At 32.7% G+C, this 23,148-nt stretch overlaps 1 protein-coding gene across 1 annotated transcript; it reads right to left on the bottom strand.

Moving 5' to 3' along the window:
* Positions 1–87: 87 nt before the first annotated feature.
* Positions 88–22,591, bottom strand: LOC145914229 (dnaJ homolog subfamily C member 13-like). Its single transcript, XM_083002025.1, has 53 exons — positions 22,456–22,591; positions 21,121–21,196; positions 18,220–18,369; positions 18,008–18,106; positions 17,666–17,755; positions 17,282–17,332; positions 16,781–16,984; positions 16,362–16,457; positions 15,854–16,012; positions 15,518–15,669; positions 15,356–15,450; positions 14,815–14,911; positions 14,604–14,703; positions 14,430–14,537; positions 13,357–13,512; positions 13,047–13,154; positions 12,546–12,692; positions 12,254–12,349; positions 12,138–12,191; positions 11,900–12,060; positions 11,660–11,705; positions 11,468–11,575; positions 11,227–11,327; positions 10,152–10,311; positions 9,792–9,854; positions 9,472–9,681; positions 9,093–9,295; positions 8,954–9,038; positions 8,739–8,838; positions 8,434–8,534; positions 8,178–8,329; positions 7,783–8,100; positions 7,112–7,190; positions 6,915–7,050; positions 6,667–6,851; positions 6,409–6,600; positions 5,270–5,449; positions 4,836–4,994; positions 4,667–4,777; positions 4,459–4,575; positions 4,346–4,399; positions 4,143–4,293; positions 3,982–4,073; positions 3,604–3,778; positions 3,425–3,537; positions 3,198–3,367; positions 2,816–2,912; positions 2,352–2,474; positions 2,120–2,299; positions 1,757–1,900; positions 1,550–1,693; positions 1,346–1,445; positions 88–1,134 (listed from the first exon to the last, which is right to left on the bottom strand). The coding sequence occupies exons 1-53, from the start codon at positions 22,521–22,523 to the stop codon at positions 1,067–1,069; spliced, it is 6,684 nt and encodes a 2,227-aa protein (XP_082858151.1). The 5' UTR covers positions 22,524–22,591; the 3' UTR covers positions 88–1,066.
* Between the last annotated feature and the right edge of the window lie 557 nt (positions 22,592–23,148).

Here is a 23,148-nt window from a genome sequence, read left to right as displayed (position 1 = left end):
AGTGTTTTATTTGCATTTAAACTGGTTAACATATTCTCATAACAGTCAATTGCTCAAACGATAAAAAAAATGTTGGAAGGTTGTCATGGCAAAGAGAATCTTATTGTGTCTGTTAAGTGTTATGATATGTTTAATTTAATAATGCATAAATATCTGGTTTGGGTTTAGCCAAGTTGTTTTTTATGTTGTATACTAATATCAGTACTATGCAAGTCTTTTGATTTGATGTTGCCGAGGTCGACTACCTTTGGCATACCACTTGGGCCTTCTGTGTACTGAGCTAAACTTGGAGCTGCAAAACCCAACTAAACGGTGGTTATTTTCACCCTTCAATGCACATTCAACAAAATAAGTGTTGCTATTTATGCACAGTATAACTTATGGAGCCAGAACAGAGGGACGAGCTGAAGCTTGGAAAGTTTTAAAACTAAATTTTTGTACATAACCGAACATGCAGTCTATTAAAAAAATCTAATCTTGTTTTTTGTGGTGGTTTTTAAAAAACATTCTCTAAAAGACACAATATTTGTATTTCTAATCATGTGGTAACATACATCGTAATTTTAGCCATCTAACTACTGCCAAAAATTTGGTTGAATCTGATTTTACAGAAAGAACATCTTATTTGTGGTTTTAAGACAGGCCAAAATTAGTTGCTGCTTAACTGCCAGTCTTTTTATTTATAATTAAACACTGACATAAAATTAGTTGCTTTTACTGTTTCTCCCTGTTTATAGGATATTATATTTTCCAAGCTACTCAACAAACGCCTTGACCAATTCGGTCCCAATGAATTTCTTTTGGAAAACAGTCAAGAAGGAATGTAATGTAAAAGATTGGGCCTCATCTATCAAACAATTTTATGTGAAAACAATGTTTTATTGATTGCACAGGAATGAATTGTATAAAGTAAACAAAATGATGTAACTGCAGAAAATCAACTCCTTGCCCTTGGCTTCACATGAATAATATTGCGTTGCAAGACATTTTAAAATAAAACTTACATTTGCATATGACAATCAAGAAAGGACATGAAGTTGGTTTCAATTAAGCAGTTTTATAATAGTTAGGAAGAGTCTAAATTTGCCGGAGTATCTGAAGCAGCTGTCAAGTAACCAGCAACATTTGGTCCAGCTGCAAAAAACATATCCTGTTTACTTTTGAAATTCAATGTGAATTCTATATAGTTTGGCCTTTTTTTTGCTAAATGTGGGTGTTGTGTTACTGAATTATGTTCAGCCTCCACAGACTTCATTCTAAGCAACTGTGGTTATTTTTTTATCATTTAGTATACAGGGCTTCATGTGGTTGCTAATAGGGCAAACCATACGATTTATTTTCCAACCTGTCAAATATCCCGCTACAGTAGAAGAACTAATAAACAAGTCATGACGTTGGTCTTTGTAAATTGACCACACACGTGATTTGTCCAGCTGATTTTGAATCTGTGCAGAGAACATTGCTTTTTTGTGACTAGTAACTTAATTTTATAAAAAAAAGTGCAAGTATAATAATTATTTACAAATATTAGCAAATGCAAATACCTTACCATTTCACCACATTCCCCATAATTGGTCATTGCCTTTAAAGTTTTGACAATTTGAGCCTTTGCAGATTGTATGTTTTCTACTCCATCCATTCCAACACCTTCCAATAACTCCAATAAATAACTTACAAGGTTGCACTGAACAACCTATACATACATACTTTGTTAACTGATTTGAAAAATGTAAGCATGCTCAAAACATTGACTAACCTGTTGCATTAGCTTAGAACCAGCAGAAACAGAAAATAGCTTGTGAAGTGTTTCACAGGCATATCCCAGCATATCTGGTCTACTTTTCATTGCATACATTAGAGGTTTGATGCAATCAAAGTTGCCATATGTTTGAACACAGCTCTGAAATTAATGCTGGTGGGGTCAAAAGCAGTACCCTTTATTTCAGAAACAATATGCCTTTCTTGCAGTGCATGTATAGTAATGCAATTAGTTAGACATAAAAGAATCTATCAGTCAATGCCTGAGCAGAACGTTTTGGCTATTACCTAGAACTGGCTAGATCAGGAAATTTTAATATGTGCAATTTGTTCTTAATGCAATAAAAAATGAATTTAAAACCTCATTGCTTGAAAGAACATGAATAACCAAAATGCAACTTTTGTGAATGGCATCATTTTGGCACAGCATCTTTTGAAAAACAGATGGAAGATGCCCAAGAACCGGAATGTGTTCAGCTAACAAAGGTTGAGATGAAAAAAGACAACATATTGACTGAGTAACAATCTCAAGTTGTTCAACCTGTAAGAAGCTTTGTAATCAATGAATTTAAGGAGTTTAATCATAGACATACATTTGGACGTTCAAGGGATATAATTGCCAAAAACTTGTCCATAATGGCAACTGTAAAATCCTTAGGATTTCTTAAGACCCATCCAGGCTGTGCAACAAATAAGCGAAGAAACACTCCACCAACCTAAAAATTAAGTCAGAATGTAGAAAGCGAACAAAAACATATTTTATGAACTTTGTTATTTCTTCAAAGCAGTTTCATTAAAAGTGGGGTAATTTTATAAATGTAAGAAATATGACCTCACAATTTTTTAAAACAAAAATATTGTCTAATTTGTGCCTTTCATAGCGATTGAGACACTGAAAAAGTGAGGCTTCAATGACAAAATTAGCGCTTATTGAAAAGGTTTAATAAAAATCAGAAAGCAATGGAAAATATGTATTTACTGTCACTGAGGAAAATTTAATTGCTAGAGTTCTTGTTAATATTCTCTGATACAAGGTCTCATTTACTTTAAATCTTACCATGATTTCTGTTGAATCAGATGAATTATACAATGGTTCAAGGTCATTGGGAAGGCTCCATTGCTCATCTTTTCCAGCTTTATGCTTATTGGACAATCTTTGAAAAATCACAAAATATAAATAGTCTTTAAAGACACAAAAAATAGCTAGTTATGGACAAATTAAATCTAGAATATTTGGAAATGATACTTTGCTGTCCACCTTAGCATGCTACAATACAAAATATTGGCATCAAAAATAAATAAAAGTATTGTATAATATTCTTGAATTGAAAAGCTGTTCCAACCCAAATCCAATGCTCCTTGCTGTACACAAAGACCGACACATTTTAAAAACATTTTTTTACTTTTGCCTAATATGGAAATGCAAAGTCATCTCTTACTCAAATGTCATGTCCTGAAGACCCTGTTTAACCACTTCTCTTGATGATTCATTCCAAATTAGTTCTGGATTTTCATGATTTCCATCAAACATATGAACAGCTGCCTCTGGTGAGTCTTTCATTGCATCCATGAATATACGAGGCAAAAACTTATACAAAACCCTAGAAACCTGTTAAAATTTTTGCTGTAAAAACCTGAACAATTAATATGCGTACACAAAGGTAACCTTTGGGCCAAACAGTTTATCAGATGTCATTTTTGCAAATAAGTCTGCTGCTTGCACTCGTAACTCAATTTCAGATCCATTGCAAAAAAGGTTCAAAACATATAATGTTCCACCTATAAGGACAAAATTATGTGAAATATAGTGAATGTAATATCTTTATTTTTCCAAATGTTTAACACCTTTTTCAAATATTTGTTTGATTATTTTTGTATTAGAAGTCATTGCATAAAAAATCTGTAAAGTTGCTGGTGATGCTACAGGGGAGGAAAATAAAACCAATAGAAGTGGAATGACAACTTGTGAATCAGCAATGTTCTCAACACAAAGTTGGTTGCTTGTCACCTGAAGTAATATCTAAACAGCAAATTTTCAATTTAAATGTCCACAATAGATTTGTAAAATCTTGTCAAACATTACTCAAGCATCATTTCACAGTTCAAATATTGAAAGCATAAACAGCTTATTGTAATGTCATAATTTTAACTTATAGTCAGAAGAACTAAAAATGCTTAAAACATTTAAATAGAGAAAGAAGTCATTTCCTTTAAGTAACTTACATCCAAAACCTGGCAATGTATTTTTGGTGTATTTTCAAGACGAAGGAATGATGTCAACATCTTAAAGCTTCCGATACAAATTGATTCTATCCCTAGAATATAAAGATAAGTTTAACTTGCCCAATTTTTGTTGGTGGAAATATGGGTAAATCATTACATACCTGGATTATTCCTGATGACATTGCATAATGCCAGTAAAGAGCCATGGCAATTATGCAACATTTTGCCTGATATGTCTGTACACATATTTTCCCTATTTGTCTCAATACCATTTTCTTGGTGCTTCATTAACGCAATTTGACTAAACAATTTCTAAACAAAAATTTAAATGAGATGAAGATTACCAACATTCAAAAAAAATCACCTCTGCCTGTGATCTAAGAAAGGCAATTAACTTTGAACCGAACTCTTTTGGTTCCTGCAAAACAAGTTGTTTGAAAATCACTACAATAACCATAATAAAAGTTAAATACATACCTCAATGGTAAACAAAGGCTGTTCATTATAAACATTTACAAAAATGTCTCCTATGATTAATTCATTTCGATGAGCTTCAAAAACAAAATCTATTCCAACAAACGGATCAAAGTCCTCCTGCAAAAACATTTTTGATGTATTCTTGTATTCTTATCTTTATTTACAGCACATTTTCATACTGTTTTAAAAAAGCATACTTCAAACTTACATTCCTTCCATTTTGTTGTTGATTTACAAGAAAGTCACGTATTTCGATTCTGGTTTCATTGTTCCAAAGTAAATATGGATTTCTTGTGTTACTGTTTAGTAACTTTAAAGTCTGCATTGGTACAAACATTTGTCAAGTATATAAATAAATAGTTGCTATTTTATCATACCTCAGAATATTTTCCCATTGCAACTTGTTTGGCCAAAAAAGGAGTTACAAGTGAACAAAAAGTCTTGTGCACCAATGGATTAATACTATCAGGCTTAACATATCCAGCCAAGGATGCCAAGGAGTTAATGCTGAGTCTTGCCAACTTGTTCAACATTTCCTAATTACAAAAACATTAACATGTCAATAAAATGCAATACAAGTTGTATAACATCAGGAGCAACAGCAAAACTTATGTGAATTACATATTTAAAAAGTTTAATATAAAAAAAAAACATTTTAAAAGTTTACGGTTTAAATTTGTGGCTAATAATTACTTGATATGATTTGACAGCTTTATTTGAAGCAAATGCAAAACTACACTGTATTTGAAATAAATAATTAGATTTTTTATATCATTAAATAAGTCCATTTTAAAAATATTTGTAAACACACCTGTTGATTTGTTTCACCACTTTTTTGAATTCCACTTTCTTCCAATGTGAAATCATATTCAAAGAGAAAATTTGTTAAACTCCAAACAACACCTGCTTTATATAGCTGTGTTTGTAATGCTTCATCAACTGCAAAGGCACTAACACAGTTTGTTGCAACACAACATAGCTGTGGCAGGTTCTGGAATAAACATTTACAAATTATTTTGGTAACTATGTTGACTTACTAATGGTGGCCCACTTTTACCAATAGACTAAACATTTTTAAACTACTCATTGTTTTGACACAGGTTAATTTTTGATGCTTTTGTGAATAACAAACGTTTTTTTTATTTTGCATTTTTCTACATTTGAAAACACTGTCATGTTTTGTTTGTTAAAAGTTGGGATACCCAACATTGTTAAGCCTTTTCTTGCAAACTACAGTCAAATATTCCTGCCTTTTGCCGGCAAACTACATACTGACAAAACTAGTTGGTATCAATAACTTTGTCTTGAATGCCATTGCATAACAAGTATTCTGGAAAGGGTTGTCATTCTTTTGCTGTATGAATTTTGAACACACAATGTTTATTATCACGGCTACATGGTGAGGAAAATTTTTGTGGGATTGTCGGTATATTGCAGGTTCCTTTTGCTAAACTAGGACCCCTTACAATGTAATGTCACATATCCTTGTGAAAATACTTACAGTGTTCTATTTTCTTCTCCATTATAAAACCAAACCATGTTTGTGTTAAACATTCATAAATATTTAATAATAATGAAATATTTAAGAAATAATATTCAAATTTGACAATGAAAGTTAAAATTTTAAATGGGAATTAAATTCCAGAAAAATATAACTTGCTTTCAAACAGCAATAAAATGTTTTTACTTCATGAAATCTACCTAACCAGGAACACTTCTTTCACGTGACACAAGTTAACCTTCAGTTCAATTTTAAACACAAACAAAATATAAATAAAGATGCTTTCCAATTATTAAAAATAAAACACATTTTAAGATAGAATTTAGGTGATTTCCACCAACATGTTTTTTGACCAACAACGTTTTGATGAAAGTTTTTGATAAATGTTCTGCTGCATTTTAACAAATAAATAAAGTGTGTGTACATGCTAAAGTGCAAAATAAACTTACTTTGTAATGAAGTATTTGAGATAATCCATTTATGATAACATTACTATTCATAAATTTTTCTCGACATTCTTCAAATTCAGCAGAGACGGAAAAAATTTTGACAGCATGTAAACAAACTCTTGTTGGTAAGTCATTAATATTAGTTGTTGAAGAAAGAAGGGATATGCATCTTGAAAACGCCTCTTGCAGTACCTACATGAGGTACACAGACAATTAGTTTAGCTCAATATATAAACACTGTATTAAGTGAAATACAACCTCTATGCCACTTTCTCTGCGTAGTTCTTGGGCATTAAGTGCAGAACAATTAACAACATGAAAAGCAAGCTCGGTTGCTTCAGCTAAAACAGGTTCTGATTTACTGAACAATTGAGAATCTTCAGTTTCCATGCGGATGGTCTTGATGAGAGCAGGAAATCCAGCATATTTGTAAGGTGCCAACTCTTTTGAACACAGCAATATTTTACAAGTTTAAATGTTTAAGTAAAAATATAAAGTGGTATTACCTTCTTTATATCGTTTGAATAAAATACTTTGTGTTTTTAACACAAGGAGAATGTTGCATGGATCTGGTCCACTTAAGTTTTTCCTTTTTTTAGAACACAAAAATTCATATGCCTTGTTTACAGTTTCAAATATTTCCTAAAGAAAATTTTGTTAAAAAAATGTAGTACAAAACAATTTCAAATACAACTGTACTAACCCTGCCTTCTGGATTTTTGTCTGGGTGATATTTCTGGGCCATGCGGAAGTATGCTTTTCGAATTTGACCCTCATGAAACCTGAAAGTGTGATACAGTTGTGAAACATAAAAAAAATGAGAATGTAAAAAGTTTTCTTGCTAATAAATCACTGTGAATTTTTATATGTATTTACAGAGCCATAGTTGCATTAAATTAAAAAAATGTAATAGTGCAGTTTTTTGTGAATGTTTTACTACTGCTAGTACATATTTTTAATATTCTGGTCTATTATTGTGTATTTCTTGAAAGTGCATATATTTTGCACCACACTTATGCCTGCCCAACTGAGCTACAGGAGATTAGCAGTTAGAGAGGGTATTATTGTGGTCAAAATACACTGGTACACAATTGCTTAATTTGCCAGGTAACCATCACATTTAAGTTGGGGGATCTCTATCACCGTAATCAGACAACACAGATGTGTTTTATTATATCGCATGACAAGGCCCACTGCCAAGGCCATTACTGGCAATGCAGCGAAACTGGATTCAAAGTGTATCTGGACCACAACATACCCACCCTTACCATGTGGTGGTGTTGCCTTGTCATGCAACAGAAACACTTCTGCATTACTCAAATGCTTTTTTATATTATAAATGACATTGATAGGCATTTGTAATGAACTACTTACGGTGCCTTGTCAGGCGACAAATGAAGTACAGAACAGGCTTCTTCATAAGACATATTTAATGGCTTTTTTTCAACTTCATTTTTCCACAACAACAAAACATCCTTCAGTAATTCAATTGGATTCATTATTGGCCAATCAGGAAATTTAGTTTCATCGCACAAATGACGCAGATAATATATATTGCAGAACAGTTCTTCTTCAAGTTGAGGGTAACTGATTTTTGGTATTGGAACATACTGATACACAGCCCTGACATTACAATACAGTCTTGGTGTGAAATCAGCTATGTGAACAGCTATTTTTTCTATCATGTAGCGCCTAAAATGATAAATACAGTTACCATTAGAAATAAAGGACTGTTTGTCATCTGGTCTTTTACAGTTACTACACCATACCTCATTTCTCCATTCCAAATTGCTTCTGGTGTATCAAAATCACCAAGAAATATCTCTGAAAACTTTTCTGGTCCATGATTTTCAAGATAATGAATCATAGCCTCAGGAAATAATGCTCCAAGAATGCTTGAAGATAACATGTGTGACATTTTCTGCAATAAAAACAAATAATCACTTCTTTTGTTTATTTTTTTTTAACTTTTTATAGTATAAATTGGTAAGAAAACACATCCATTTCACCACTTTAATAAAATACCTCATCAGAACGGAAAGCTTGTTTTAAGTGCAAATACTTTAAAAATTTTGCTATTGGTAAGATGTTGGATCCAGTATACATCAAAACAAAGAAAAACACGCCTAAAATAAAAAATGTATATATTTGTTAAAGCATCTTGGGTAATCAATGCTTGCTCCTAACATTATTTATTGCATTTATGTGTACACATTAATTAAGTTTTTAAGGTTAAGTTCAAAATTGTGATCAAATAAAGTGCAAGAGAATTTTTTGTTGGAGGTTGTACATTTGGATCAATTTTGGATTGAAGTTCAACTTTTTCTTACCAGTTAAATATATTTTTGAAAAGACAGGATTGTTGTCCATGGCATGTAAAAGTAAAACAGATGTTTTTTCAACAAGTATTGGATCAAATGTCAGAAGTATCTGAAAAAAATGTTTGGTTGCATTATTATTTGTATATAACAAAATTAAATAGGGCAAAAACCTTAATCACTGTAATTTAACTGCTTTAAAATGATAAAATTCACTTAAAACATACTTGAATGCAATGTGGAAGACACACTCCATCACTCAAAATTCTTTTCACTTTAGGCATTGGACGAACAACAGCATCAAACGAATCCCTGCCGAAATTTTAAATTTTTAAAGTTGAAGACAATAAAGTGTACACAACTTACCGACTGGGATAATTTTGACACAGTGAAATGAGAATATTTAAAATAGTTGTGGCAATCTCAGATTCATTCAAAATAGCTTGGCCTGATGCCATTAAAGACCACTTTAGCTGAGTAACAGAGTGCAATGGACGCCATCCATCCATTCCCTGAGCCCAACATCTACTTTTTGGGTTTAAAATTCCATCTTGCCAAAAATCTTTCATCTAATAATATTTTTTCAAATAATGTTTAAAAACAGTACAATTGTATGAAAGGAAAAGTAAATTAAAACATGTTCGAATAAAAAAACAGTACTTAAGAATACAACTGTAAATAAACACTGACGTAAAGGACTGGAAATTATTTGTGTTTCTAAATTCCTGCAAATATAAACTTATACCTCTTGGAAACTGTATGGACCAAGCCTTTCCTTTTCTTTATTTCCAAAGTACCATTCTTTCTCACCATCGCGAGACAGCATTTCTGCTGATGCTTCAATGACATTTCGCTGTGTGGGAACATGTGCTCTACTGATATGTAGGTGGGCGAGACTCAACAGCTCTACAAATGCCTTTATTCCATTTGCATCAATTATTTCCTTCATGTTTCGCTGCACAAAAATATATCATCTGTACAAAATTGTGGGTAATACCATATACCATAAATAACAGCGAAAAACCTAATTACAGTATACACCATAGTAAAATTCAGGTTTTTTACCTTGTGTTTTATTAATTTTTCAAAAAAGAGCACAAGCCGATCTCTCTCTGTTAAATCCAAACACTGCCAAAACAAAACATGAGAAACATAAAACATTTTTTACCAGTAATATATATTTTTTTATAATTGCTGATTAACATTGTAAGTGCGTTGGTGTTTTAAATGCAACTGCATCATCATCAGTTTTACTCAACTTTGTCTATCTGCATTTGCCTTTACACACAGTATCACAGTCAGCTTATTTTTGCAACATGATGAAAAACGCAGTTGTGTTTAAACATCTGCATAATCACAATGCTAATTATCTATTTCTTAGCTTTAGCATATAAAGTATTTTGCACCTACAAAAAATCAGTTTACCCGTTCAAGCATTCCAACAATGTATTTTGTATCATTGAATGGACCAATGTCTTCCCAGTATCTCGCATACACAATTGACATGGCTTGAAGACACATACATTTCATGCTAGTCTTTGGTGACAATAGAAATCGATGATACAGATCATTAAAAAGTTCATATCTGGCAAGAATAATATATTACATTTCCAACAATAAAATAAACATACATTAAAAAAGGAATAATATCTACAAAAAGATAATTTTAAAATACTGGTAATTTGAAACATAACTAGGCCACAAATATTGTTCTGTTGCTGCAATATAGATTGATTTTAAAGTATTATATGCCAAAAGTATATGTATACCACATAATGTACATTTTTGTTTGTTCTCATAGCGCAATGTCACACATTTATTTGTTTGTTTGATAAAACAGAGAGTGAGCTTTGTGTTGAACCTTAATCTCACATCTTATGCAACCAAAAAGTAAGTTAGTGCTCAGTAACAGTCAAGGCACAACCAAAACTTGTTTAGCCATGGTCTCACAAATTTACAATTGTTTGTTAGTAATTATTGGTTTGCTGAGTTTATTTAGCAGAAACTAAGTTTTTACATCGGGTAAATAGTTTGGTAAATTGCAATCAGAACAAACTTGAATGATATTGTAAAACTGTCATTGGTGGCTAAAGTGGCACAAATGTTCACAGGAGCCTTCATGGTAATACCCCTACATCTACATGTAAAATACAATACCTCCAAAAATAGAGCCTTGATGACCAGAAAATTGAAACAAAAAGATAGCAAAACAGTATACTTGTCTAGTTGAACAGGTCCAAAAAATAAACCAATAGCAACCAAAACAACTGTATTTGAAAGATATCAAGAGATATTTTTCCACCAAACAAACACATGCACAGATTTTTTTTAGTGAAATGTTACTGTCAGAAAATTAGTTTTTCAAATAAAATTTGATTGGTCCTGTGAATGGATGTATCATCCAAATTCTTTAAGTAAGAACAACTGCATTATTTTAATTCATGCGGCACCATGTTTAAGATGGTACAAGATACAAAAACAAAACAATTTTGCTTCTTACGGTCGCTTTATAGCAAGACTGGGCTCAAACTCCTCCTCCAACAACAACCTTAAGTAATAGTCACCAATTTTGATTTCTTCTGATAGGCAATCATATGGCACCTTTAAGGTTGAAAAAAAATTTTTTTTTTTAAACTAGTTTAATTTAAAGGCGAAAAGTTAAAAAAAAACAATAACAACTTTAATTTAACTTTGAAGAATATTAAAGTAACTGTAACAATCTGGTTTTTACTAAATGTTACCTCAAATTCACTGTGATTCCAAGACATGTTCATGTGCTGAGCTAATTCAATGTCCATGTGAAAACCCCGAATTTCATTTTCCAGTGCACTTCTTAGTTCCTCTCTTGTCTTAAAATTATTTTTTTGACACAATACAACAATATAAATTAAGTTCCTTTTGTATCATAATTTCAACAGTAATTCTGTACTTACTTTATGATTCCATATCAGGTTGGACTTGGCATGATCTTTGTTAAAACTACAAGGCAACACAAAAGTTTTGCAAAACACTTAATATACTTTTTGCTTTGGTAGTAAATATTTAACAATAACTGTGATGACATTTTATGTAGCTACTTCATCAAATCCAAGTGATATGAAAGCAGACATAATAAGTAAAATTGAATCGTAAATTACTATGAAAATTTAGGTGCATGCAATGCACAACTGTACCTATAGTAGAACAAAAGCCAATTTGCTTCAATTTTTATCCTTTGTCTGCGTTTTCTCAAAACAATTGGCTTTGGTTGGTTTTCCTCCTGTGCCTTAATACCCATTGTGTCTCTCCAGTGTACAAGAAAAACCTGGGCCTTTTTCGCCACTATTCGCTCAACCTTAATTATTTACATATAATTTTTATTAAAACTTGGGTACATAGAATAAATTTTTCTGGCAAACAAATTGTACTTACTTGTTTCAGTTGCTTATCCAATTGTTTTAAGCGTGAATTCGACTGACTTTGATTCTAAACCCAAACAGGTTTTTCCATGGTAATTTTTTTGTAAAATCAGAAATATTGGTACTTACAATGGCAGATGTTAGGTTGTCTCTCACATGTAACAAATCTTGTTCTTCTTCTGGCACATCATCTTCTGAATCAAGATAACTTAACAATCCTGCAGGCTAAAAATGTTTGATAAGTGACATTTGCATCATGTAAGTAACAATGTCATGTGTAATAACAAAAAATAAGATTCCGCATTTACAGACGTATTATAATTGGTAAAAAAATTCCTCAGCATTCAGGAGGCAGTGGACAACAGAAACAAAATCACCATTTTCAAGGCTAAATCACATGATAAATTACAGCACAACTTACAAAGATTCTTCTCAGCATCTCCATAGAAGGTGGGTTGCAAGCTGTCCACAAACCAATTAAATGTCTACTTAACTGTTGATTAGTGGCCATTCGCAAATCCACAGACTTGGTGAACAAGGCTGTGTGAAGGTGATGTGGTAATGCACCCTATAACAACATCATGGAATGCTCACAAAGCAAAAAAAGATAATTATTTAAAGCAGGCAAAAAATATAGGTTGCAAAGTTTTACGAATACAACCATAAAAATTTTGCAATGATATTCTGGTCCTAACTCCTTGCAGAAAGAAAAAAGGAATTATGTGTTTTTTTACGCCATATTCAGTTTACAATGTTTGCCAACAACATGTCTTCGACAGGGTCTCTAACACTAAAAATATATTGGCATTATAATGAAGGTTCAGAATCATGCGATCAATTTTTATCCTCCTAAGAGTTCGTACAGGTAAACAAATGATTTAATGACTTGCTGCAAAGATTGCTTTTATATGTTTGAATATACCTCTGTTAAAGCAAGCTGCTGCATATAGGCTGCTGTTTCTGAATCACCTTCCTCAATAATTGCTTTCATCACCATTCCAGCACCTTTTACAATAGCAGTTGAAGGATGCTGAAAAAAATATCACGTAATTTTCAAAATATCATATTATGATTGCCACCAGAGAGCTTTCTTTTAATTTACCACATTTTACCCAAAATAGGTACCAAAGTAATAATAATGAACACACTAAAACTGCTTTAAACCAACCCAGTCATCAACTATTTACATTAAAATTTTGCAGGACCATGAAAACTATTTTGATTGAAACTACCTGAAACAGCCTGAAAAGGCACTTTCCTTTCTCAGCCACCAATTGAAGCAACTCATCAAAACATTTTCCCTCCGTTGTTTCACTGTGAGGAGCACACAGGGAGAAAGTAAAGAAATCCAAAAGTGAACTGATGACCATAGCTCCTTGTCCCTTTGTCTAAAATAATCAACCCATTATATCTGAAAACCATCTTTACAAAGACATTTTATTAATATTTTTTCTATATCATAAATTTAACTAAGGTAAGCAGTGAACTGTTATTTGCATGGTTACACATACAGGGACAGGTACAACCCAAAAAGAAACATTTGGCCCAATGAGCTATTTCAACATGCTTGTTTTTTGTTTATCGTGCAAATTTTGTTTAATTTGGGGTTACCACATTAGGTTGTAACTTTTGTATCCCTTTCACAAACAAGTGGATTAAAAGATAAATATTTTGTCACAAAGAAATGTATTCAGCATGATGTAAATGCTACATGTTGAATAATGTGAAAATATATCATTTCTTAGACTGGGCCTATGCATTTGTCAGTGGCAAAATTAAAAATCAAATATGAAAATGTCATCTGTTGCTAATTCATACTTATTTACATGGGACAAATGCATTACTTTGTAAATAGATGGATAGCCTGTGTACCTTGATTATATTCAGACAATTTTAAGAGTTTTTTTTTAAGAGTATCATCACATCACAAAATATACTAAAGAACAAAACTGACAGGTTACATCTAACAGGAAGAATAATGTACTACCGTAAGATACTTTTTTATAAAAATTTAATCAGTAATTTAACTTCATGCAAGGTAATAAAAAAATACAGTTGTAATATTAGTGGCAGTTATAAATATAAAATGCCTCACTGTGGTACTTGGATTTTGTCAAAGTTAATTAAATTGTCAATCAAACCATGCCTGTAACAATAAAAAGATTCCCAACCCCTGGTCTAATTTTAATGCTATCCTATATAGCAATTATAAGACAAACAATATTTCAGTATTTTACAGACAAGTATCAACACAAAAAATATAAATTGGTTAAAATCAATGCCTGAAATAAACAATGTCACTTACAGATTTCTTTTCAAAATGATCAAGCAAAGATTGCAGAAACTGCTTGGATGAAAGCAGGGAAGCTTTGTTCAATTGTTCTTGGCGAAGGTCATAATTGTCATGCATTGGCTGTATATTGTATATTATAAATTGATATGGTTATAACTTGATCATTACCATGTGAAAAATACATACACAAAGCAGTGACACAAGGGTATCAATAGCAGCATGTGAAACACCATCATTTCCAAGCTGAAGAGATTTTATTACTTTAACACCAAGATGTTCACGAAACCTGCAAATAAATACAAAACCATACTCATATAATCGTCTGGTATCTGGTAAAAACTAAAATTGTAAAGTATGACTTGAAATTTATTTATTTATCATTCATTTTAAGATTTACCTTGGCATGGATGTAAATGCTGCAAACCCAACTTTTGAAGCAACTAGCCTTCGTAAAAGATGAAATTGTGCCTCAACATCTTCAGTACATGCCTCACCTACACAAAAAAATTAAAATGACAACCTAGTTTTGAAAACTTTTTTCTGTCTTTACATTATTTTTTTTAGTTGTGGTCAACCTCAAGGTTAAAGGTTTACCGCAACTAAATGCTAATAGAGTTCATGTTCATGTAACATCACATTGCTCTGTGTGCTATCATAAAACCAAATGTACATTTAATGAAATTATTGGCTATCAGTTATTCACTGGTGGTATTTTCCAACACTGCCTGTGAGTTGAGAAATGTGATGACACAATATTTCACATTGCACCAAGCAGGGTGGAATATTGCTTTTTGTGAAGGCTCTATCAAAAAGGTAAGTCTATCTGGCAAATGAGAGTGAGACTTCATGCCTTACAAGCTCCATCGTTACAAGAATCTTCCAGAAAACCAACAAGTTCTCTGGTCATGTTAAACAGCCCTGATATTTGGCATACAAACCATCCCTATCCAGAACAGATCCAAGTGCACTGGTTATCATTTTTTCCTTATTTTCTGTGAAAAATCCATCCTGTTTGACAGACCATTGCAAACCACTGTGTGACATAACCAATGTATTAGTCAATAAATATAATTACATGTAAAAGTACCTCATATAAATACCTGTAAGGAATGGAACTGTTAAATCTATTGACAATCTCCATGAAATTTGCTACTGGTGGTTGAATAAGGTATTTGAGATGCAAACTTTCAACTTCTTCTTCAACATAATTTGCTAATGGTCCAAAATGCAAACCCTTGTCTGTTGGTAACATCTGGCCACAAAAAATTAACATTTATTCAACAAAAATTATGAATGCCAGAACTTTGTATGTTCTTTAAGTCCTTGGTACAAATTCACGACAATTAATATCACCAATTTTTAATGGCCTACGTTGAACATATGTGTTCATATGTTCAAAGCACCCCTAATTTAACATATAACACGTTAATACTTGCCTTGACACAAATATCTCTATTTCCTGAGCTTCTGGCACCATCCATAATGGTGGCTAAAAGTGCATCTCTATCAGTTGATACATAAGTCCTTGATTGACCATTTTTGTATTCAACAATAAAGATTTGAGGATTTTGTGAGCTTCTGACAAGGGCATATATCTAAACCAAACATGTGCAATGCTTAAATACTTTTACTTATGAACAGACACTTATATCACGATACATAACACATTAAATATTGCTTAGTTATATTGCCAAAAACAAAAAGTTTCAAGTTTTACAACAATGCTACCCTGTGGTCTTTAACACAAGCAAGCATATTATCAGATCCTTATTATTTTAATTTATTATTGTTCTTTAGAAACATGCATACTGTTGGAAGTTGTAACCATTTAAGAAACATGTAACTCATGCTTTTTTGTTACAATCAACTCTGATACCAAAACTTGACATAGCATATATTATCTTTTTCACCAACCAAACCTTCAAGCCAAATCAGTCAATTTACCTCAGCTAATGGCTTCAAAGTTATAATGCTGTAGGAGTTTGGATCTCTTTCTAAAATGCAAGTCTCAGTTAAGCACAGAATCCGTTGTGGTGGGACCTGTATAAATACATGCCAATATTAAATACATGCCAAAGACAAATCCAAACTACAACATTTTCACCCATTTAGAGATGAAATTGATATCCTGTTTGTTACACACAAAAGCAAATATTTACTTGGTTTTCCAATTTTATTTGCACAAACACTATTGGCTTATCAACCTGCAATGCGGTGTACACTATAGCCAGAGACAATTTAAATTCAGTAGGAAAAGGCTTTTCATTCTGGAGTTAATTTGGCCTCTCCAAGATATTTCTTGATTTAATAGTTCCTAAAAGTATATACCTACTCCTACTAATTATACATAAAAGGAAAAATACCTCCTGTTTCTGCGAGTATTTTGATACAGTAAATTCTGCAATGGAGGTTATGTGTTCATCATCTGAATATTTTCCAAATTTATAGTTTTCAAATTGAAACAATGATATTGGGTCTTTCCGCAACTTTAATGATCGTCCAAGAAGTTGGGCAGCATCAATACTGGCTTTGATAATATCTTTTGCTTCTTCGCACACAAACATATGCTAAAAAATTGTAAAATTTTAAATAAAACTTCTAAAACTTTTAAATTCAAATGGAATCATGGAAAACACTTTTAACCTGAATAGTGTAAAATTATAGTGGTGATAGAGGCTTAACACAAAAAATGTATTTTTAAAGACAAAATTGGTGGACTGCATTATAATGTCAAGAAACCACTGGCTAAAACATCCATCTGCAGTAGGATTGAAAAAACTAAATATAATCTACATTTAATTTTTGTTTTACAAGCTCTTATTGTGCTTCATCCATGCAACATTTTCACACAAAAAATACCTTACCAGTCGCTGAAGCTTGTTGATAACCACAAACCCGTTTGGGGAATCTGAAACCTACAGTAAAAAAAACACACGAAAACAGGACATAAACGAATAAAATGATTTGCATAATGCATCTACTCACATAATATTTAGTTTTATCTTAAACAAGTACAATAAAACTATTTTTGAAGCATGAAACATTTTATTACATTGGTCAGTACAGCACAGAAAATGCAAAGTCTTTAGAATTATCTGTGACTGGAATTTATACATGTGCATGTAAAGTAACCAACACGTGAAATATATTCGAAACATGTTAACACAGCAATTGCAGACTTTCTTGAACAATACTAAACAAAACAGTTCAACACATAGGTACTTTGTGTAAGATAAAATTTTATTTACCAGTGCAAATCCTTCAATATCAATGTAGTCATAAAATGAAAGCAATTTTAATGAACTTCTGTGCAGTTGGTTAAGTGCGGCACCAGCAACCTAAAAGTAATTTTTTTTAACATAATTTACGCAGTATGTATTTGAAAACACCAATGAAAATGGTGGTTATTAAAAAAAAGTTGTTTTTTTTAGTGTTGGAGCAAAACGCAACCTTTCTTTCCAAATAATTGAAAAGTGCCAAATGTATTTAAAATAAATAAACGTTCCTAGCTGTTTTGGTCATATTTACAGCAGTTTAATAAGTTGTGGTTTAGTTATGGTAAAAAATCACTGATTTAAAACAAATTATACCTCCAAAATCACTGGTACATTTCGCGAACTCCATTGGGTTTTCATTGCAGTGTACTTTAATGGTTTTTGCCCAGAGTCATAAGATGCCGGACAAAATCTCTTTAAAAGTTTTGACAAATAATGTATATATATATACAAGTTAAATACTAACTTTTTACAAACGTATAACTAATAGTCACTTCTAAAGAATTATTATTTGGCTTTTTTCGCACCTTGGTTATAGTCATCAGGTGGTCACGATGGTCGCAAGAAAACTTCATTGATTCATTTTTTTTTCCAGACTTTCTTAGCAGTATTAAAAAGTCATTGCTGTTCTTTGATTTGTGATCAAGGATGATGCCACAGAATTCACTGTATGACCACTGCAAAATAAATATAATAAAGATGTTAAATTACTACATTACATGTTGTTTCAGAATATGTGCGAGTTTTGGGAATTTCTATTGTTACTTGTGGTCAATCTTCACTAAATACTGGTGAAACTATTGCTTAAATGACAGTTTGTGTAGTTGTATTATGTTTCTGATAAAGATGCCCATAAGTAAAAAGACGAAAGATATGCTTATTAAAAGCACTAGATTTTTCTTGAGGAGAATTCTTGGGAGTGCCACATCAATGACTTCACAAACAATACATAACAATAACCTGTTTGATTAATAAATAAAAACTGGATCAAAAAACCAAAGGCCCCTGGCAGGCTGTCGATCGCACACCGTATCAATAATTATATATTAAAATCCCAACAAAGCGATCTTCGCGACTATGGGATATATGTGGCCTCGTGCAAAACATGCGGAGCCCAGTATGTTGGGCAGACAAAAAACAAGTTTTCCACTCGCTCACAGGTCTACTTGGTACCAGTTCGAGTGCTCGCTAGATAGCGATGCTACGGCGTTAGGTAACCACTACCTGAAGAAGCATAGCGAAACCTTCCAGCAAAGACCCACATTGCCAAGTTGCTATGACGTGACGTTCGTGCAGAAACCACCTGCAGGGAGTTTGGATGTATATGAGGACTTATGGTTGCACAGAATACGGGCACAAATCAATGTGCAAACCATGGTAACACCATCATGCAAATAGTTTGTTTTGCTATTTCCCGCTGTAGGCTTATGTTTGCGCTTGTTTTAGCTGTAACGGGTTGATGACTTTACTTGTGTTGTTAACCTGTTTTTATCATCTTATCATTCACCGAGTCTTATCAGTCACACCTGTTCGCCCACAGGCCTACATGCATGCAGTTCGCGACGTCCATTTCCCTTCCACTTTTTCTGTTTTTTCATTCAGTTGCTTCTGGTTGTTTGTGTGCTCACTCGGTGTCAGCGCCAGTGTTTTTTTGATAGTATAGCAGTACAGAGAGGTTTAACCCCATGCAGTTAATTCATACTTTTATTATTTCTTAGTTAACGCTTGAAACCCGAATATTTTTATAGTTTTTATTTAATTTTTTATTTATTTTTAGCTTTCGTAACCTTTTTGCATTAGATTCTTTTTGGCAGTTTTGGTTAATGGAGGAACTGATGATGCCGTTTTAGGCGAAATATATTTTTCTGTTAATAAATCCATCTGAGCTGTCTAAAGATCGCTTTGTTGGGATTTTAATATATAATTACAATAACCTGTTTTGTGTTTTTCAAAAGAAAGCACCATATATTGTGCTGCTTATTTGGGGTTACAATAACCAGGATTAAATAAAATATATCTACTATTAAACATCGCTGAAGTTCAAGAGAGTGCAAACTGACCATGAGATTTGATAAACAATATAATTTTAAATGTATGACTTGTAACAGGGTTGCACTAAGCATAAACAAAATGTTGTTTTCCTATTTTCTGTAATAGTTTATGCATTAACATGACAACCAAGAATACCCTCATTTGAGCATCACAAAAGCTGTTGTTTTGTTGAAATATTAGAGTGAAGACCTAAATTAACAAAGCAGTACTGGAAACTTTACCGATTTATTGGTTTGCCATGTGTATTTTCATGGAATTCCAGGATATTTTAAAGGAGCGGGCAGTTAGGGAATTAAGGTTAATTGTTGTGAAAACGAACGCCCGTTTCAGTGCAAATCGTTGCATAAACATTAAATTGCACAATTATGTAATGTTGTAAACATTCGAATGTGTGTTTTTGCGGCAGTACTTACACAGTAGTTTTATTACTATTAGTATTACTTTGTAAGAAAGGTCTTGAATATATTTGTAACCACAAAGGGATTAAATGTAGGTTTACACAGGCAAGAAAACAAATAAAACCTATTTTTGCATGCTTTGGCCCGCTATTCCTTTTTGCACGCGGAAACAGATTTTTCTTGGGAGAAACTTTTGAGAGTTGTACATGTTTAACAACTAAACCGAAACGCACATCATTACACACTGGGACACCACATGTCATCGCAACAACATGAAAACAAGGCATTTCATCTTTAAAAATGTACTGCTCTTCTGGCATAAAATATACGTCTCGCCGCATGGCAGACGAAATGTCGAATAAATACAGCACGTATATTTTATGCCAGAAGAGCAGTACATTTTTAAATTGCAATATGCTTGGCAGCAACAGGAATTTCACATTTCGTCTTTAGATTGGCGAAAAATGGCACTTGTTTCATAAAAATACAACATGTTCCGTAACAATGCTTCTTGTTTGAAAACAATGGCTAGATAAATCAGGGTGGTGCCTCCCTGTTTTTTTCCAAAAAAATCAAGTCGGCTAACATGCCTATGGGTCAATGTTAAAGAATTTTCATAGGAATTGTGAAAAAAATTTAAGTTTATTTCATAAAAGGAGGGAGGGCCCTTGAAGCCCCTCTGGTTATGCCCTTGTGTTTTTTTTTGACAGTGAGCACTTTAATTTTAATATGGTGACACTTAGTTGCATGCAGATGCCTTGATTACAGATGCCTTGATGAACTGTGAGCGAGTGGAAAGATAATTTGGCTGCCAGAGTGAAAAATATCCTATCAAAAACATTTTGTTAGCTTTCTGTTTACTGGGTCAATAGACCAATGGGTTCCCTGTTACAAACTTTTTAGACTGAACACAGTAAAACAGTTTTTATGTTGTATTTCAAGCACATTTCATCACAAAAACCTAAAGGCGTTACTAACCTGATTTGTTACTTGTAAGGTACTGGGATTGTATGTTGTAATACCCTTTGTACCAACAGCAAAAAGACGTTTATATCTGAAATATAAAATAGGATACAGGATAGACTTTCCAAATATTTTTATGTTGATGTAGGTTATGTTACATAGTGCCTTCAAAACAAAAAGACACCTACAGCATGAAATTTGTTTGTCATTGTTTACACAACAAATTCAGTAGAACTCGTTTTTATATTTTTTATTTAGTTAATCTAATATTTTAGATTAGGAGGTATAAATTAGTGATGTATATACTGAATCATCTAAATTAGGTTCTGACCAAAACTGAATTGTTTTGCCGAAAAAATGTAGGTTGTCTAAACAATTAGGCGGAGAAGACACAATGTGTGCCCGAAATACTATTAACCTTCAAAGCAATTAAAATTATCCATAAGGTCCAAATGCTATTGTTGGTATTGTAGAACGTTATTATTGTGCATTTATAGTTTGGTTTTGGCTGAATCGAAACAAATTATTCGGCCAAAACCATGCTTCGCCAATTTTGCTGAATCTGCCTAATAAATTCGGCAAACTAAAGCTTCAGTACAAGACTAGTATAAATGATTTATAATCTTTTTCCTCTGTGTATATACACAAACCAGATTGGAAAGTTTGTTTTTTGCGCGGAGGTTTTCGTTTCGGCGATCGTTAATTGCGCGGACGATTGCAACGTTTTTTGTATGTTAATGCATTAGCTAATTAATATTGCGCGGATTATCGGCGAATTTTCGAAAAAGTGCGCGGAGGATATATCCTCCGCGCACGACATTTTTTCCAGTCTGGTACACAAACCATGTGTTTCAGTAACATTTTTCCAACATTGTAACATCTTAATCACTGACTAACCAACATTATCATAAGTAACAGTTTATTGTCATGATATCACCAACTGCTTTCCAGGTAATCTGTGAGTAAGGTTAGAAACACATGTTGAGGTGCAATTTGTTTAGACTGCAAGTTACAAAGATGTCCAGGTGTTTTATATATGAAATAAACATTTTCGGACAATCCACAAACTCTGCCTAATCCAGACAAATTGCATCTGGATTAACCGAGTTATACTGTTGTTGCTTTTGAACTAATACTGCACATGGTTCGATACAAAGTAAAGGCATAAACACAGCTATGATTAAGAATTTGGTGACTTTAAATACTTAGCACCAGTGATCCAATTATATAACAATTAAAATTATCAGTTTTGAAAACCTTTCATGCCTTACAACAAACCAGCAATATAGTTTCTCTTATTATCAACCTATGACATATGTCTTGAATATGAAATAAACAAAACTGTACTACCTGCCCCTCCAAGAGTGCTTTGTTGTGTAATAACAGGCAACATTTTTGTTGTCAGACAAGTTCGCCATTGGGCAGAATTCTCCCCAAAATTCAGTGTTCTTTATTCCTTACTTGTTTTCATTTACAATCTAGGTAGGCTACTAAAGCACATTCTAAATTAGCTAATTTTAAAAATTTTGTTGGATGTGACAAAATACAGATGGTAAACTGGCATGGGATCAATTCCATTATATCATTATTTAAATGTAGACCCATGTCATAAATGAATTTTTTTTAAAGGAAATGCAGGTCACACACCACGTAAGAAATCAGTTTAGTTTAGCATCAAGAAACAAAACTCATAAAAGTGATCAGTATAGGCTACTTGTGACAGACCAGCAGGGCCAACATTGGTTGTCGACTAAAATCAGTTTTTTGGACAAAATCGGTTGCCTAAACACGTGACGTGACTGACGTGCACATTTTTTTGGAATAAATACTGGATAAAAAGTCTGTTTTTGAAATAAACAGATAAAAACACCATCACGAAAGGAAACTGGCTTGACAACAAATCGTAAATGCTGCACTGAAGATATTGAATTGTCCTAACCTGAAAGATTGTCGCAGAGATAGAAGGGTTTGAATATATTGCTGGAAAACAAGACTTCGTTCAAGTTTTCAACATCCAAAATAGTCATTGGATAACAACATCGG

Source organism: Ascidia mentula, chromosome 9, assembly GCF_947561715.1.
Source record: "Ascidia mentula chromosome 9, kaAscMent1.1, whole genome shotgun sequence".
In the NCBI taxonomy this organism is placed as follows: Eukaryota; Metazoa; Chordata; class Ascidiacea; order Phlebobranchia; family Ascidiidae; genus Ascidia; species Ascidia mentula.
The sequence above is the reverse complement of the archived record's forward strand: the minus strand, read 5'-3'. Positions and strand labels throughout refer to the sequence as shown.

Bases quoted from the DNA above. Each gene is read 5' to 3' on its own strand.
- LOC145914229 (XM_083002025.1), bottom strand. From the start codon at position 22,523: ATGGCGAACTTGTCTGACAACAAAAATGTTGCCTGTTATTACACAACA. The intron at 17,756-18,007 runs GTATAATTTGTT...AATTACTTTTAG, and splicing joins ATGTACCAGTGATTTTGGAG to GTTGCTGGTGCCGCACTTAA. The intron at 2,475-2,815 runs GTAAGATTTAAA...CTTAATTTTTAG, and splicing joins CTGATTCAACAGAAATCATG to GTTGGTGGAGTGTTTCTTCG.